At 32.0% G+C, this 15,298-nt stretch overlaps 1 protein-coding gene across 1 annotated transcript in view; it reads left to right on the top strand.

Moving 5' to 3' along the window:
• Positions 1–15,298, top strand: part of LOC108914736 (basement membrane-specific heparan sulfate proteoglycan core protein-like) — a gene marked incomplete at its 5' end in the record, with an annotated part of 93,939 nt that overhangs the window by 45,043 nt on the left and 33,598 nt on the right. Inside the window, 6 exon segments of the mRNA XM_023456115.1 lie at positions 633–784; positions 885–1,294; positions 4,556–4,818; positions 4,930–5,113; positions 13,163–13,405; positions 13,482–13,660. Coding sequence (XP_023311883.1) covers positions 633–784; positions 885–1,294; positions 4,556–4,818; positions 4,930–5,113; positions 13,163–13,405; positions 13,482–13,660 — 1,431 coding nt within the window.

Below are 15,298 nucleotides of genomic sequence, written 5' to 3'. Positions count from 1 at the left end.
AGTAAAAGTAGAAACATAAGTAATTAATAAAAATACTGAATAAATAATAAATGTTAATGATGATTGTTAAGTATAATAGCATGTTTACATTTCGCATTACAATACCAAAATTATGACTTTTTCAAGTTTTAGAAATTTTTCGAGAATTCGAGAATTCCCGGGAATTCCTAGTCGAGAATTCTCGAGACCCGAGAAAAAAAATAGGCCGAGAAATCAGAAACCCTAGAAACAATACAATAACTTTAAAGTGTAACTTAGGGTATATCTACATGTAAGCATAAGATACAAAATTACAATACAATAACTTTAAGTTAATTAATAAGCGCTTAATGTGCACATGCCCCAGCAGCCTGCTGCTGGTCTGCGAGTGCGCCCCCTTGAGGTTTGCGTCTCTGGCAGCTGACCACTTTAATTTTTGCAAGCTGCCACTGCTTCAATTATGTAATTTTCTTGCAATCTAGTTTTTCTTTTTTAATCCTTGCTGTAATTAAATAATTCTATTATTTCCATGCTACTCTAGTAAAACTTTTAAAGGCTCTGAATCATACAGGTAATAATTAATAATTTATAATGTTTAGTTTTTAATTACTAATAATATCTATTTAGCAAATAAGTATCTTTTTTCCATGTAGGACCTGAAGATCAACGGCCTAGGATAGCACTCTCTACTTCATATATTGAGGTAAAGGAAGGTGAACCAATTGAAGTGACATGTGCTGCTAGAGGTATTCCTTCTCCAGATCTTCGACTTATTAGATTGGATAATCGACCACTGAATCCTATGGTAATTATTATAAGTAGTATTAATTTGTTTTATATATTTTCACTTTTCTTCACTTAACAATACATTATCATGTCATCAAACTTACATTTTTTGTTTACAGCAACGTTTCGAAAATGGAATTTTCAGAATTGATCGAGCAACGTCAGCTGACCAAGGAGATTATGAATGCATTGCTACTAATAGAGCAGGAACTACTTCTGCCAGGTTCCAGGTTACTGTGCTTTCAGACTTATCTAAAGTTGGTGTAGATATACAACCTACATATTATACTGGAGAGACTGGTGACACAGTAATGTTCAGATGTAGGACTACTGAAGATATACAAAGCTTGAGATGGTCTAAGCAAGGTGGCCAACTTCCATACGATTCCAGGGAGGACAGAGGCATGTTAACCATTCCTAATGCTGGTGTAGAGGATTCTGGAGTTTACATCTGCACCGCTACGGCATACTCTGGTACAAGAAACAGCAGTAGAGTAACAGTTACAATTAGAGAAGGAAATGGCGGGAGGTAAGAAATTAATCTTTTGATCATCGAGAAAAATTATGATACAATCAACACTTTGCACCTACCATATATCTTTTATTAATATTTTAAATTATACACATTATTCACAAGCTTGTTTTTCAAAATTCTAATTAAATACAGCAGATAACAAATTTCAGCTTGATAATTTCAGAAGCAGATAGAACAAGTGAAAATAAACTAACTGTGTTATACAAACATACCCTTAACCTTTTGTATAATGTATAATTTTAAAACTGTTTGAACTGGAAGACTTTTTAGTTGGTATGAATTTTTATTTATTTGTATTAGACTAGGTGATATCTGTTTTGGTTTGGGTGAATTGTATATCCACATAGATTTTTGGCTTTTTGGCTTTCAAATATCACTAGAAATGAATATTTTTCTATGCCCATAAAAAAAACGTGGGCTTAACATTTGCGGCACAATATCTTAAAAAAAATTCGAAAAATGTCATATTTTTCTTCCTATTATGTATCTTTTCAAGAGTTGATTTTAGACGAAAATGGAAGAGGAAAAAAATGTTTGTAATTAATTTTTTTACAAAATATGACTAGTTACAAATAGGATGAATCATGATTATTATTGTAAAAATCGAAAAAATGGGGTAAAAAAACATTACTTTCTAAGGAATTTTTTTGGGGTCTCTAAATTGGGTATAAGACCTTCATACTTGGCTCAAGAAAACTTCATATGTTATGAAGAATCATCACACCAAATTTCATCAAAATCGGTTCTATAGATTTTGCATAATAATTTTGCAATCCAGATTTAAAAAAAAAATTTGCAAATTTTCAAAATTTTGCACAGTAAAAACCAAAGCCCTTAGATATTTGAAAATTTAATCGCATATACAAGGGCTCTCAAGCCTTGAAACGCTTTTTGAAAAATTCAAATCGTCAATTAGGAAAGCTCTGATACTTGTTTAAACATTGGTTGAATTTTTGTACTTATATAACCAATTACAATAACTTTGTGGATATTCAATCAAATCAAATCAAATTAAAGCAGGTTTTAAAAGTTATTGGAAAGACGCTTGTTTAAAAAAAAAACAGATTGATAGGAAGAAAAATATGACATTTTTTGAATTTTTTTAACATATTGTGCCGCCAAAAGTTAAGGTCACGTATTTTTTTATGAGCATAGAAAAATTTTCATTTCTAGTGATATTTGAAAGCCAAAAGCCAAAAATCTCCGTGGATATACAACTCACCCAAATATGGACGTTTTGAAACAGATACCGTCTGGACTACTAGAATATAAAAAATTACAGGGTATTTTTGTGTTCCCCAGTCCCTTGAGTTCCCTTTTTTGTGCATTTATAGAATACACAAGAAATAATAATGTCATTGTAGATGTAATTTATTCTATTTAACCATCATCTCGGTGCTATTGAACATATTTAAAATATATTAAACAATGGATGGTATAAAATATATGTGAATGAATGAGGATAATGTGCTAAGAATTTGGATTTTGCTTCACAAGAATGGATGTTTTTTGGAATCTCAATGAAAGTAACATATAGGAAGAAATAAAATTATTTTACTCATTTTATTTGATTTTATTTTTGCCACTGAAAATAAAAAATTTAAAATAACCTTTTATGCCAAAAGGATGTCAAAACAGGTTGATTTTATGAATTCAAATGATTTAAGGGGTAACGCTACTCTAGAGATTGGAAGAAATAGTTATTTTCAGAAATTTTCAAGGAAAAATTGATACAAATATGGTATCATGAAAAAAAGATTTTATTGAACATGTTTTCAGGTAGTATTGTAAATTTTTTCAAATGATTTGGATTCAAAATGGCAGCTGTTGGTGATGGCAAGCAATGACACCTTTTTTTCAGAGTGCTGTATGGGCAGAAGGGTTTCTTATTAACGGATGGTTATGAAACAAAAAAAAAAAACAAAAATTTTCTAATATACGAGGGATATAGATGCAAAACTCACATTATCCATAATTTTTCGAAATAGAATTAGTGACGCTATCTTGTTCATCGTGTTGAACTACACCATTTTAAAATTTAGAAGTGGTACATACTAATATGTTCATATTTATTTTTAAATTGTGAAATCTGTGAACTGTTTCAAAAGTCACATTCTCCTACGATCTGAAGTTGCCAAAACTCACATTATCCATATCTACCAATGAAAAAGCTTAAAGCGATAAACGAATATGGCTGACTGCCTAAGGAGAACGTGAGTTTTGCTTCTCTTATTGTTTTGCTTTCCTAGATAGTTAGTTCCATGTTTTTCTATTATGTAGAATAACTTGGAGCAAAACTACCGTTATCCAAAAACGCACATTATATCCCAAACTTTAATTCACTTTCTTGGAGTCAAATATTGTTGTGCTGTTATTTCACCAATTAAGAAGCAAATTTAAAGTTCTAATACAAATACCAAAAAAAATTCAGTGCCTTAAGTCACTTGAAAAGTGAGAAATCAGTTATTCCTTCTTCCTGAAAAATGTTAAAAAGTGGTAGGTTTTGCATCTATACCCCTCATACAATGTGTTCCCAGATGGGATACTGCACTTTTGTAAACTTTTTTATTGTTAATTTTTCGAGAAAAAGTTATTCTTAGTAACTAGTTTTGCTTATCTTGAGAAGCCATGGGCAGTAATCAAATACAGTAGAACCCCGATTATACGTCATCTACGGGACCGAGCGCAGCACGGATAATTGAAAATCACGGATAATCAAATCATTTATTTTTTACATAAGAAACGGAGCAATACATAGATAAACATGCACAAAATCATTGTAGATGCAATTGATTTAGGTTTCTTGACATTTCCAGCAACATATCGCTCTCTCCCTCAGAAGTAACTGTGAAAGTTTTCGAGTTTTTGAAAAGAGCAATATGTCTCTCAAAACGTCTAGAAACCTAAACAGACAACATGGCAACCGGCCAAGAAATTGTTTAAGAACTGTCACAGTAGCCTGCAAACCACATAACAGAAATAACAAATTGGAGCTGGAACAATTACAAAGCAAGTCCTACTCAATTTATAAACCTCAAAGTAATACACATTTTTAAATTTTTTTTCTAGACTTGTATGCAGACGAGACCATGTTTTCGTTTATAGTGGCAACCACTTCCTGAATTTTTTGCTTAAGTAAATCAATGTTATCATCAAAATTGTTTGAATGTGCTTTTGGCTTTAGGTATCCCCATTAGAGATAATCTAATGGGGATAAGTCGGATATTTTACTCTAAATATTTTACATATTTTCAGTGTACATCCGACCGCAAAGGTGTCTCCTGAGAGAGTGACTGTGTCACAAGGACAATCTACAGAAATCCATTGTACTGCAACTGGTGTTCCTTTCCCATCAGTAAAATGGACGAGACTTGGAGGAGAATTGAGTAGTAATATGGAACAAGTTGGATCTACTTTGTATATCAGAAATGCACGAATGGAAGACAGAGGAGTATACGTTTGCGTATCCACTAACATCCTCGGACTTGAGCAGGCATCTTCAATGGTAGAAGTGACTCGTAAGTAGACATATCACCGCAATAGAATATTTCTGTGTTTACTAGTTGATAAAAATTAGTTTGACATAAATATATTTTTTTATTAACTGGTTTCCTTTACATAAATTTTAGGTGGAGCAGAATTTCCACGAATTGAAATATACCCATCTAATCAGCAAACAGTTGTTATTGGGAATAGTGCCATATTACAGTGTAGACCAATATCAGGATATCCATCACCAACAATTACTTGGGCTAGAGGAAACAGACTTCCTTTCAGTCCAAATGTTGAGCAAATGTCTGAAGGAACTTTAAGGTAAAAAATATATTTAAAATCATTTATCATTTTAAATTTTCCACATCTGTCAACATTCCTCAAATTCATTTGAGCCAAAGTTTGTGTTTACTCTCAACCCAATTATACAGGGTGGACCAGCTTTTTCGTGACAAACTTTAAGGGTATGTTCTACGTCCAAAAATAACCGTAGTTTGCTATACAAACAATAGTCCAAAATTGCTTTGTTACGAAAATACAGGGTGTTGAAGTTTATTCTGAAAAATAGAAAAATACATTTTTTTTAAACCGCTTAAGATAATTAAATGAAATTTGACAGGTGTCAATAGCAATGGAAGACTTAAATTTTGCAATGCAAAAGTTTCTTTTACTGTCACCAGTGGCGCGAGTAGCGGATCGTTAGTGACTATTTTCCAATAAAAAAATGGTACGTCCCTGGTTTTTCTAAAAATTAATGTTATTTTTGAATTCCTCGTTCAATTTGGTAGAAAAAAACTCTTGACTTTTTTTTGTACGATGCACCGTTTAATAAATAATAAATTACTTTAAAATTTTTCAAAGTGTTTTCCTTCAAATGGATTATTATTTGTTAGCTGCATACCAGATACACTTGCTGCAACCACCAGATAAACAAATTTACAAAGACTAATTAGTGTCGGTTTTCATGTCAACGTTTGACAAATCTTAAATAGACTTGTCTTCTGTGCAGTAGTATCAAAATGCCGTTTAGATTTTCACCGTGTATTAACAACTTTATTTTCACAATGAATACCAAAAACTAAACTAATTAAAATTATCAACAAAAACAGTCATAAAAATTGTTCAAAATGGGAACCATTATTTTCAATGCACAACTCGCACCTACGTACAATACATCTATTTAAATTAATTAGATGCGGTATTATTGCATTACAACCATTTCTTATACGAGTAATAAGTTCACCTTGTGTGTTCACGGGGGTTGCATAAACTTTCTCTTTTAAAAAACCCCACACAAAGAAGTCTAACACGGTAATATCCGGAGACCGTGGTGGCCATGGAACTGGACCCCCTCTGCCATCCATCAAATACAGAAAAAATTAAACAAAAAACAACAATTTTATTGCTTTAGAACCTTGAGTTTGATATCAAACATTCATCAGTATTTAAATATTCAAGGTGGTTTTTAAAGTACTTATTAATCTGAAAACTGGTAAAAACCAGTTGAATTGCTACTAGATAACACCATAATTTTACCTTTTAGAATTTTATTTTGTATAAATATTGCTTCCCTGGTATTTGGTATTGATTCATGAAAAAAATGTAACATTAAAATATATGGCATCATTTTGATATTTATAAACAAAACACTACTCAGTAAACGCTACACAGCTTGTCAATGGCATTAGTAGTTAAGGAGGTTTATCGGGTACGGAGGTCCGTCTAAAGTCTAACGAAAGTTTCTGTAGATTCGTTAGTTACTAAAGTAGAAAGCTTTTAGATTTGGCAACGTTGCACTTGGCTGGCGCGCTCGGCTCAGCGTTGGCTTGCTTCCGTTCGATCATTCTGTTTGTTTGGACACCTGCGAATTTCAAATAATATGTTACATCGAGACTGCGATATTGCCGCTATCATGTATATGGAGGTTAAGTTAATCAACGACAGCAGTTTAAAGGAGAATTATTATAAATTATGTATCTTACAATTACCTAATCGATTTCTACAAGCTGTCATACGGTTCCTTAGATATCGGTTTCCTATTTATACAAGTTGCTGTGGAAACTGTTCGTCAATTATTGCGCATTCTAAGTGGAAAGACCAAAAAAATCTGCAATCTCATAAGACTACTAAATAGTGAAAAATTATTTTATTAATATCTCGTCTCTTAGGTATCCAAACTACTCATTATTTTTTTTGATGATTTTCTTCATATTAATAAGCTTATATTAATTGTTTTATGAATATTTGTTGGTCGATTCCAAATCAGATAAACCTCATTAATTAAATAAACATAACGAGCGTTCAAATAAAAACGTGGTCGAAGTTGGCTCTGACACATTGGACGTAGGGAGTAGCTTATAGCGACCAACTTAACCTCATTTCTCAACGAGCTGCATAGCAGCTGTCAGTTTCAATAACGTTAATGACTATATAACTTTATTTTAAAGAATAATCGTGATAACAATAACAAACAATTAAAGGAGCTGCGGAAAGTGTCCCCCTCCTTGTTATAACAATAAATTAAAGCAGCTGCTGAAAGTGTCCCCCTCCTTGTTCCAAGCACTTTTCACACCTGTTCCTCAAAGAATTAAAGACATTTTCTAAGATGCTCGGGGTATTGTTAATTTTACGAATCTTGTCTATAAGTCGAGCCTGCAGATGGTTTAAATCAGGAATAGGCAGTTCAAAAATAGTGTTTTTAAGGTAAGGCCACAAAAAGAAATCACACGGCGTAATATCACATGACCTCGGTGGAAATTCATGTTCAGCATTGAGATTAATTAGTCGATTTTGGAAAACTTCCTCAACATATTCATCGTCTCGCCTGCCGTATGTGCCCTTACGCCATCTTGTTGAAAGTAAAAGTTTGTAATTTCGTTTTCTTCCAGCTGGTTAACAAAAGGAGCGATAATTTCTTCTCTATACCTTTGCGCAGTACGAGTACCATTAAAAAAAATAGGTCCATATTTCCTCCCTCGATTGAGTGCACACCAAACTCCAATTTTTTGAGCGTGTAGAGGGCCCTCGACAAAAAAGTTATCTCGTTTTTCAGAAGACCACATTCTCATATTCTGTGAGTTTACGTAACCACTTAAATGAAACCAGGCTTCATCAGAAAAAAAGGTGATATTATGAAGTTCACCGTAGTTGTTTAAAAACCATTCACAAAATACAGCCTGTCGCGGAAAATCAACTTCATGAAGTTCTTGCTGACAAGTTAAACGATAGGAGAACAAACGCAAATCTTTTTTTAACACTGTGTGGCAGGTACCGACTTATACTCCCACCATTTGTGATAAAACACGTACAGAAGTTCTTGGCGCATTTTCCATTATTTGTTGGACATTTTCTTTTAATTCTTCAGTCCGCTTTTTAGGTCGGCCGCTTCCTTCTTTTCTTGTTACACTGCCCGTTTCACGAAAAACATTAACACAACGCTGAACTGCACTTTGAAAAATTTTGTACTCAACAACGCCGGGAATTGATTTTTAAATTCTATGAAACATTCCTCAATAGAATACTTCCATATTCCATCAATCTTGCGTCCATTTCTAAAGTAGGACTCTATGATAAACACTTTTTGTTCTTGAGAAAACACCATTTTAAACGCTTTTTAAAACGAAAATATTCAAATTGATAGCGGCGATATAGCGCTTTGACAGGTGACGTTTAAGTTCATTTGCTATACGCTACGCCCTACATCCAAATTTTCAAAACCAACTTGACCACGTTTTTATTTGAACGCTCGTTATAATCATGTAAAGAATTAATAAGTATGGGTTACCTGCTTGATTAAATAAACTTCAAAATCCAATATAAACAAATCCTCAATACACCTGGTCTTGATGGTCATAGAATAAATTAAGTAAAAATATGGCTTGGTTCTGCTTATGCCAGGCTTTTAAAAAAGTGGTTGCAATTTTTAACATAATTATTTTATGAACTGTATCTAGAATCTAATGTCCTCATAACTAAATATGCCCGTACTTATAGTCGATACTTCGGCTGAACTCAGATTTGAACACAACTTAAGTACACAATTACATATTATAGTCCCTACTTCGTCCGTGAGCGCAACTCCATGCGATCTTGCAACACCCCATACTCGAGTCGGGCAGAGACTAACCTTGGAGCAAGCTTGGTTAAGTTTGACGCTATTTTCAAAATTACAAACACAGTTTAAGTGTAAGTTATGGATTGTGAAGGCAATTTGGAGTTTATTGGTTTTGTGGCGGACGAAAATGTTGAAACAATGCTGAATATTTGTAGTAAAGTCTATCATTCCTCTGTCTACTTGTCCCATTTACTTCATTTTCTTTGAATTGTTACAGAATCAGTTCTTTTACTTTCAATTATATTATTAGTCCAATTAACTAAGCCTTTAAATCGAAATTTTGTCAACTTGGCTGAATTTTTGATATGAGTTAGTTTAAGGTATATTATAACAATAAGTGAGAGTAATTTTTTGTTCAACCCCCGGCCAAGGGTGGAAAAAGATAAAACAAAGGGCTTTTTCAAGATAACTCAAAATGTTTTTCATGAAAGTTGTAAAGCAGACAATTCTACATAAAAATGGTCTCTTAGCTTTTTCTTGTACTATTAAAATTAACAGAGTTAGGGAGGCTAGAAGTTAAGCGAAGATTTCAGAAATTTAATTTTGTTAAATCATTAAAATTAACGATTAAAAATTTGATTTTTTGTTATAACTTTCTTATTAAAAATTAAAAAATATATCTATTTCTCTGAAAAGAAAAGTTACATATTTTAGAGCAGATTGAAAAAAAAAATTACAAAATTCAATCATTTTTCTGTTTGTTATGATTTTTTTTAAATTTCTGAAATCTTCCCTTAACTTCTAGCCTCCCTAACTCTGTTAATTGTAATAGTACTAGAAAAAGTTAAGAGGCCATTTTTATGTAGAATTGTCTGCTTTACAACTTTCATGAAAAACTTTTTTTTCTAGCTCTTACCCTTTTTGAGTTATCTTGAAAAAGCCCTTTGTTTTATCTTTTTCCACTCTTGGCCGGGGATTGAACAAAAAATTACTCTCACTTATTGTTATAATATACCTTAAACTAACTCATATCAAAAATTCAGCCAAGTTGGCAAAATTTCGATTTAAAGGCTTAGTTAATTGGACTATATGCATATTAGCTAATAAAGCCAAAAATAGTTTTTCATGGATAGTGTATGCCATTATTTTGTTATCCCTTCTATAATTAATTCAAATTTTAGTTAACTTACCCTTGAATATAACTCTAACTAAAAAAACCTAATTCCATTTGCTTTTATTTTGGATGAAATTTCAAACTGAAGGCAAATGTCACTGACTAACTTAAGAAACAGAAAAATCCCGTATTTACCCATCGATGCAAAATCAAAAGTTATTAAAGTGAGACCGAAACGGCCAAACTCCGCCAGCGAGTATTGCCGAAATTTCTATTATAAAACTTCAGCTGTACATGAGACCTGAGCATAACTTAAGTAAGTCCTTTTCAAGTTTGGTATTGAGTACCGACTCTAATTAAGGGCATAAATTCAGTGACTTAGTCCAGTCATACTCAAGATTAAGATCGAGTACCAACTATACGCATAAGAGATGCAAACTAGTTCTAGCTCAATTTTGAAGGAAAACCAAACGTACCTATAATAAGTAATTAGGTATATATTTTTTTATAAAATGTATTTCAAGTAGATAGTCTGTATCATTGGTTATATTCTATCACTATTCTCAAAGTTTATATTTAAGGTGATCATATCCCTGGCTGAGAAATAGTCAAATTTCTGGTGTTTTTAGGTACTGAAATCTTAGAAAGTAAAATGTGTAGAACAAAAGTAAGCACAAAAATAAAATCCTTGATGTTCTGTTTATTCATTGTTACTATTTAAATTTACTCAAATAAAATAATAACTTTAAAAAAAGTGTTTGTAAAACATTCGTTTGCTGTTAACCTAATCCCACATTTTAGGAATTATTTTCATGTACTTATAAATAAAAGCAAACAATTTTATATGTAGGACTAAGCAAATAAATGTTGTAAGAATATTTACATGTGGAGTTGTATATGAAAAAGTAAGTATTTTCGTAGATTTCAGTATCTAAAACCTTGATATTTAATTGTTTTCTGCACCTGTTCATTCATTTTACTGCGGCATCTTTGAAAATACTCAGATAGCATGACATAACATTCCTATTATTTGATAAGCTTTAGATTTTTCAGTTATTAAATGTTTGAAATTGTCATTGTTGTAAACACTATTTAAAGAATATGGTGCCATTAACTCAAAGATCCAAAAGTGAGTATATTCAATAACACAGCCCCTCAAAAAAACAAAAAGTATCGGATCTGGTATTCAGACTCATGTATTTCCATGTATTTTTTTCCGCTGAATCCGAATCTGCCTTCAGATTTGGCCTAATGGGTCTGAGTTTTCAAGAAAATTAAAAAAACAAGTCAAAATTCACAAAAAACGTCATTTACGATCAAAGCAAATTATTCTATCAGCTCACTAGACGTATGATTTTTCACTCGTTTAATTCCAATTTATCATCATAGATTCGGACAAGCTGGTCCAATTTCATTGAAAAACAGAAAATAGATCAAAATGCTTAAAAACGCCATTTTCATGGCATAATTCGTGTTGCAGAGTTCTTCTTATCTACCCACCCATTTATGAATTCATACATCTTTCTATCAAGTCGTTCATGCACTAATACATATTTATCCATCCAGCTGTACCACCTATAAAACCCATCCATCCACCCATCTATCCATCAACTTTTTGTGCTGAAAGATGAGATAACAGCCTAGAACATTGAGAATGCAATAAAACTTGTAGATTACTCTACTTTCTAAACAAAAGAAAATGATATCTACAAATAATTTTTATTTTTGTTGCTATAACACATTCTCTTTACTTCAAAGGATCTATGTAAAGGGTTACATTTTCGTTTAGTCCCTCTATTTTTTGTTTCTAGTTTTAACAACCAGCAAGTTTTCGCCCTATATATATAAAGGGCGAAAATTTCCGTATATTTCTGAGGCGAAATTGAAAGAAGGTTTATTCAATGGACCTTAGATTCGGACATTGTTCAAGGATGCAACATCATCACTACAATGAGTAGCGTTGAGAAGAATGCTTGGACTGCTTTCAAAGTTGTAGTGACAATTTTTTTAAGAAACAACAAGAGTCATAATTACGAAGAAATTGTATTAAAATTGATAAAAGACTTCCAAGACCTGGGATATTTGATGGACTGCAAGTTACACTTCCTTCATTCACATCTGGATTGGTTTCCTGAAAATCTTAGAGATTATAGCGAAGAACAAGGCGAACGATCTCATCAGGATATGAAAGTTATAGAATAGCGATATCAGGGAAGATTTGATCACAAATGTTGGCCGATTTTTGTTGGTTGTTAAAAAGAGAAACCAAACATAGAGGGACTAAACGAAAGCGCAACCCTCTGCATAGATCCTTTGAAGAAAAGAGAACACGTTATAACAACAAAAATGAGAATGATTTGTAGATATCGTTTTCTTTTGTTTAGAAAGTAGAGTAATCTACAAGTTTTATTGCATTCTCAATCTTCTAGGCTGTTATCTCACTCTCAGCACAAAAAGTAGATGAATAGATGGGTGGATGGGTGGGTTTTATAGGTGGTATAGGTGGATGGGTAAATATGCCTATTCATGCATGAACGACTGGATAGAAAGATGTATGAATTCATAAATGGGTGGGTGGATAAAAAGATGGATCCAGAACTCTGCAACACGAATTATGCCATGAAAATGGAGTTTTTGATCTATTTTCTGTTTTTGAATGAAATTGGACCAGCTTGTCTGACTATGATGATAAATTGGAATTAAGCGAGTGAAAAATCATACGTCTAGTGAGCTAGTGGAATAATTTGACTTTTTATAACTTTCATCGATCGTAAATGACGTTTTTTGTGAATTTTGACCTGTTTTTTTAATTTTCCCGAATACTCAGACCCGTTAGGCCAAATCTGAAGGCAGATTTGGATTCAACGGAAAAAAATACATGGAAATACATGGATCTGAATACCAGATCCGATACTTTTTCTTTTTTTGTGGGGCTGTGTAATCTATACTAATAAATTATCAAAGCAAGTTATTAGCTGTCAGAAATGACTTTGACAGTTTTTCACTAAAATGAATCCTATTCGAAAAATTTTAATAACGGTTCTTGTAATTTTTCTTCTGTATTTGTTAATTTCAAATTTTTGTTTGTTTATACTGCTTGCTATGTTATGCAGCATTATTGGAAGTCTATTATATTTATAAATCTATGATATATTATTAAAAAAGCAATAAAACAATAAACAAACCAAAATATTGTTTTTAGGTTTATACAAATTACAACTAGTGAAGAAGGAGAATACATTTGTTCTGCCACAAATGAAGCCGGAACTGTTACTGGATCAGCAAATATCATAGTTCAAACTCCTCCAAGAATAGAAATTGTACCAGATCAAAATGTTATTGAAAAGAATGAGGGCGAGCATCTACGTCTGGAGTGCCACGGAACTGGTAACCCACAGCCAAATGTTATTTGGTCCAAGTATAACTATGAAGAATCAAATTTGTAGTAAGTACTTACTTATTCTGTATAATCTTCTAGCTTTAGCTATTTGTTTACTATTGTTTATATTACTTTCTTTTAGCAATTTACAGTCACCTTCAGGAAGACAATTACAAACTTCAGCATATCAAGAATTCTTCAGTCTTAATAAAGAAGATGCAGGTTTATACATATGTAAAGCTGAAAGCAGTGCTGGAGCTGATGAAAAAAGAATTGAATTAGTAGTCAACACTTTACCAAGATATGGTGGAGATATTACTGGTGAGTACATTTCTAGAAATCGGCTTATATAAATTTTTTTTAATACAACTTACATAAATAATAAGGAATATGCTTAGTTAACATATTGCTGATATTTACTAATATAACTCCAGCAGTAATTGTACGTTTAATCCATAACAAATATATATTGTTACTTGTAAATTTAAGAGCAATCATATCAGTAATTTTATTTTAGATAAATGTTTTATAATTTAAATAACACAAAAGTTTTTTATATGAAGAGATCAAATATTAATGTATTAAGTTCCTTCGCCAACCTTAATAATTTGACTTTGCTTCGTTGATTAATATTTACCTATGTCTACAAATATTTAAGGACTCACTTAAATTATGTCTTTTTCACATGCTTTTAGTTCACAATCAGTAAATTTATTCTGTCCGATTATAGAGGGCATGAAGCCAGTGGCGTAGCAAGGGCTCTCTGGGCCCGTGCGCAATGTATATAAAAGGCCTCTCTCTTCCAGAAATTCCAAAAATAAATTAAATTAAAAATAAACCTCCATGTGTGTACATACTGTAATAACTTTATTTCGATAAATATAAAAAACAATTAAAATAAATAAAAACCATACAAATAAAAGTAAAACTCCATTCTATTACAAATAAAAATAAAGCTCCATCCTATCACAGTGAAAATCAAAATAATTGTACTTTTAAAGACAAAAGCAAAACAAAGTCACGCAAAATAATCAAATGTTATATTTGTGTTAGTTTAATATTTAGAACAAGAAAATACAGATTTGACCATTACGACATTGTGACAATTCCACGTTTCCATGGTACCTAGCCAAAAGATGATACGGTGTAAGACAGTCAGAATATTAACTTGAACAAAACTTTATTCTAATCACAGATCAATTATTAAAATTGCACTTTCCGGGTCTTAATAATAGAAAACGTATTAACTAGTTGTTGAATATTAAATTTTGAGGCTTTTTCTCACTCTATTGTCAAAACTTTACCGGTTGCGGCTTGTGACATTGGGAATAAGTGAAGCATATTTATTGATTAGCTAAAACGAAGAATAAAGCGCCGCAGGCGAAAATTTTCAAATTTTCAAGGTCAAACGGCTTTAAATGAATCTGGAAATTTTTAGAAAGATTTTCATTTAGATTATATAAAAAATAGAAACACAATTAAACATGGCATACAGAAAAGTTTTTTTAAATAAACACTTTAGAAGGATTTTCATTTAGATTTTATAAAAAATAGAAACACAATTAAACACGGCATACAGAAAAGTTTTTTTAAATAAACACTTCCACACAACCACTTATACTCCGAATACCATTCATTTAGAAACTTCCGAACGTACACTTTGTCTTTTGACTTCCCCCTTTTTTCAACATCGAGAGAAGACACAGGTCTCTCGCAATTTAAAAAATCCTTTTAGTCCTCAATTTTCCATCTGGAAAATGGCGTTTCCAGTAAAATACATACTGGATCATACATAGGAAACATTTCTGTAATTATTAATACAAAACAAATATTAACAAAGAACCGTTATAATCGTGCACTGGGCGACGTATCGTATAAACTATTTAAAGTAAAGGCAAGGGATTGACGATACCAATGCTGCCTCAATTTTCGCATTACTTGTTCCCGCACGTCGTAGTT

The sequence above is a fragment of the Anoplophora glabripennis genome, unplaced genomic scaffold, assembly GCF_000390285.2.
Source record: "Anoplophora glabripennis isolate ALB-LARVAE unplaced genomic scaffold, Agla_2.0 scaffold1175, whole genome shotgun sequence".
NCBI classification, from domain to species: Eukaryota; Metazoa; Arthropoda; class Insecta; order Coleoptera; family Cerambycidae; genus Anoplophora; species Anoplophora glabripennis.
Note: the sequence above shows the minus strand (reverse complement) of the source record. Positions and strands in the feature narration are given on the sequence as shown.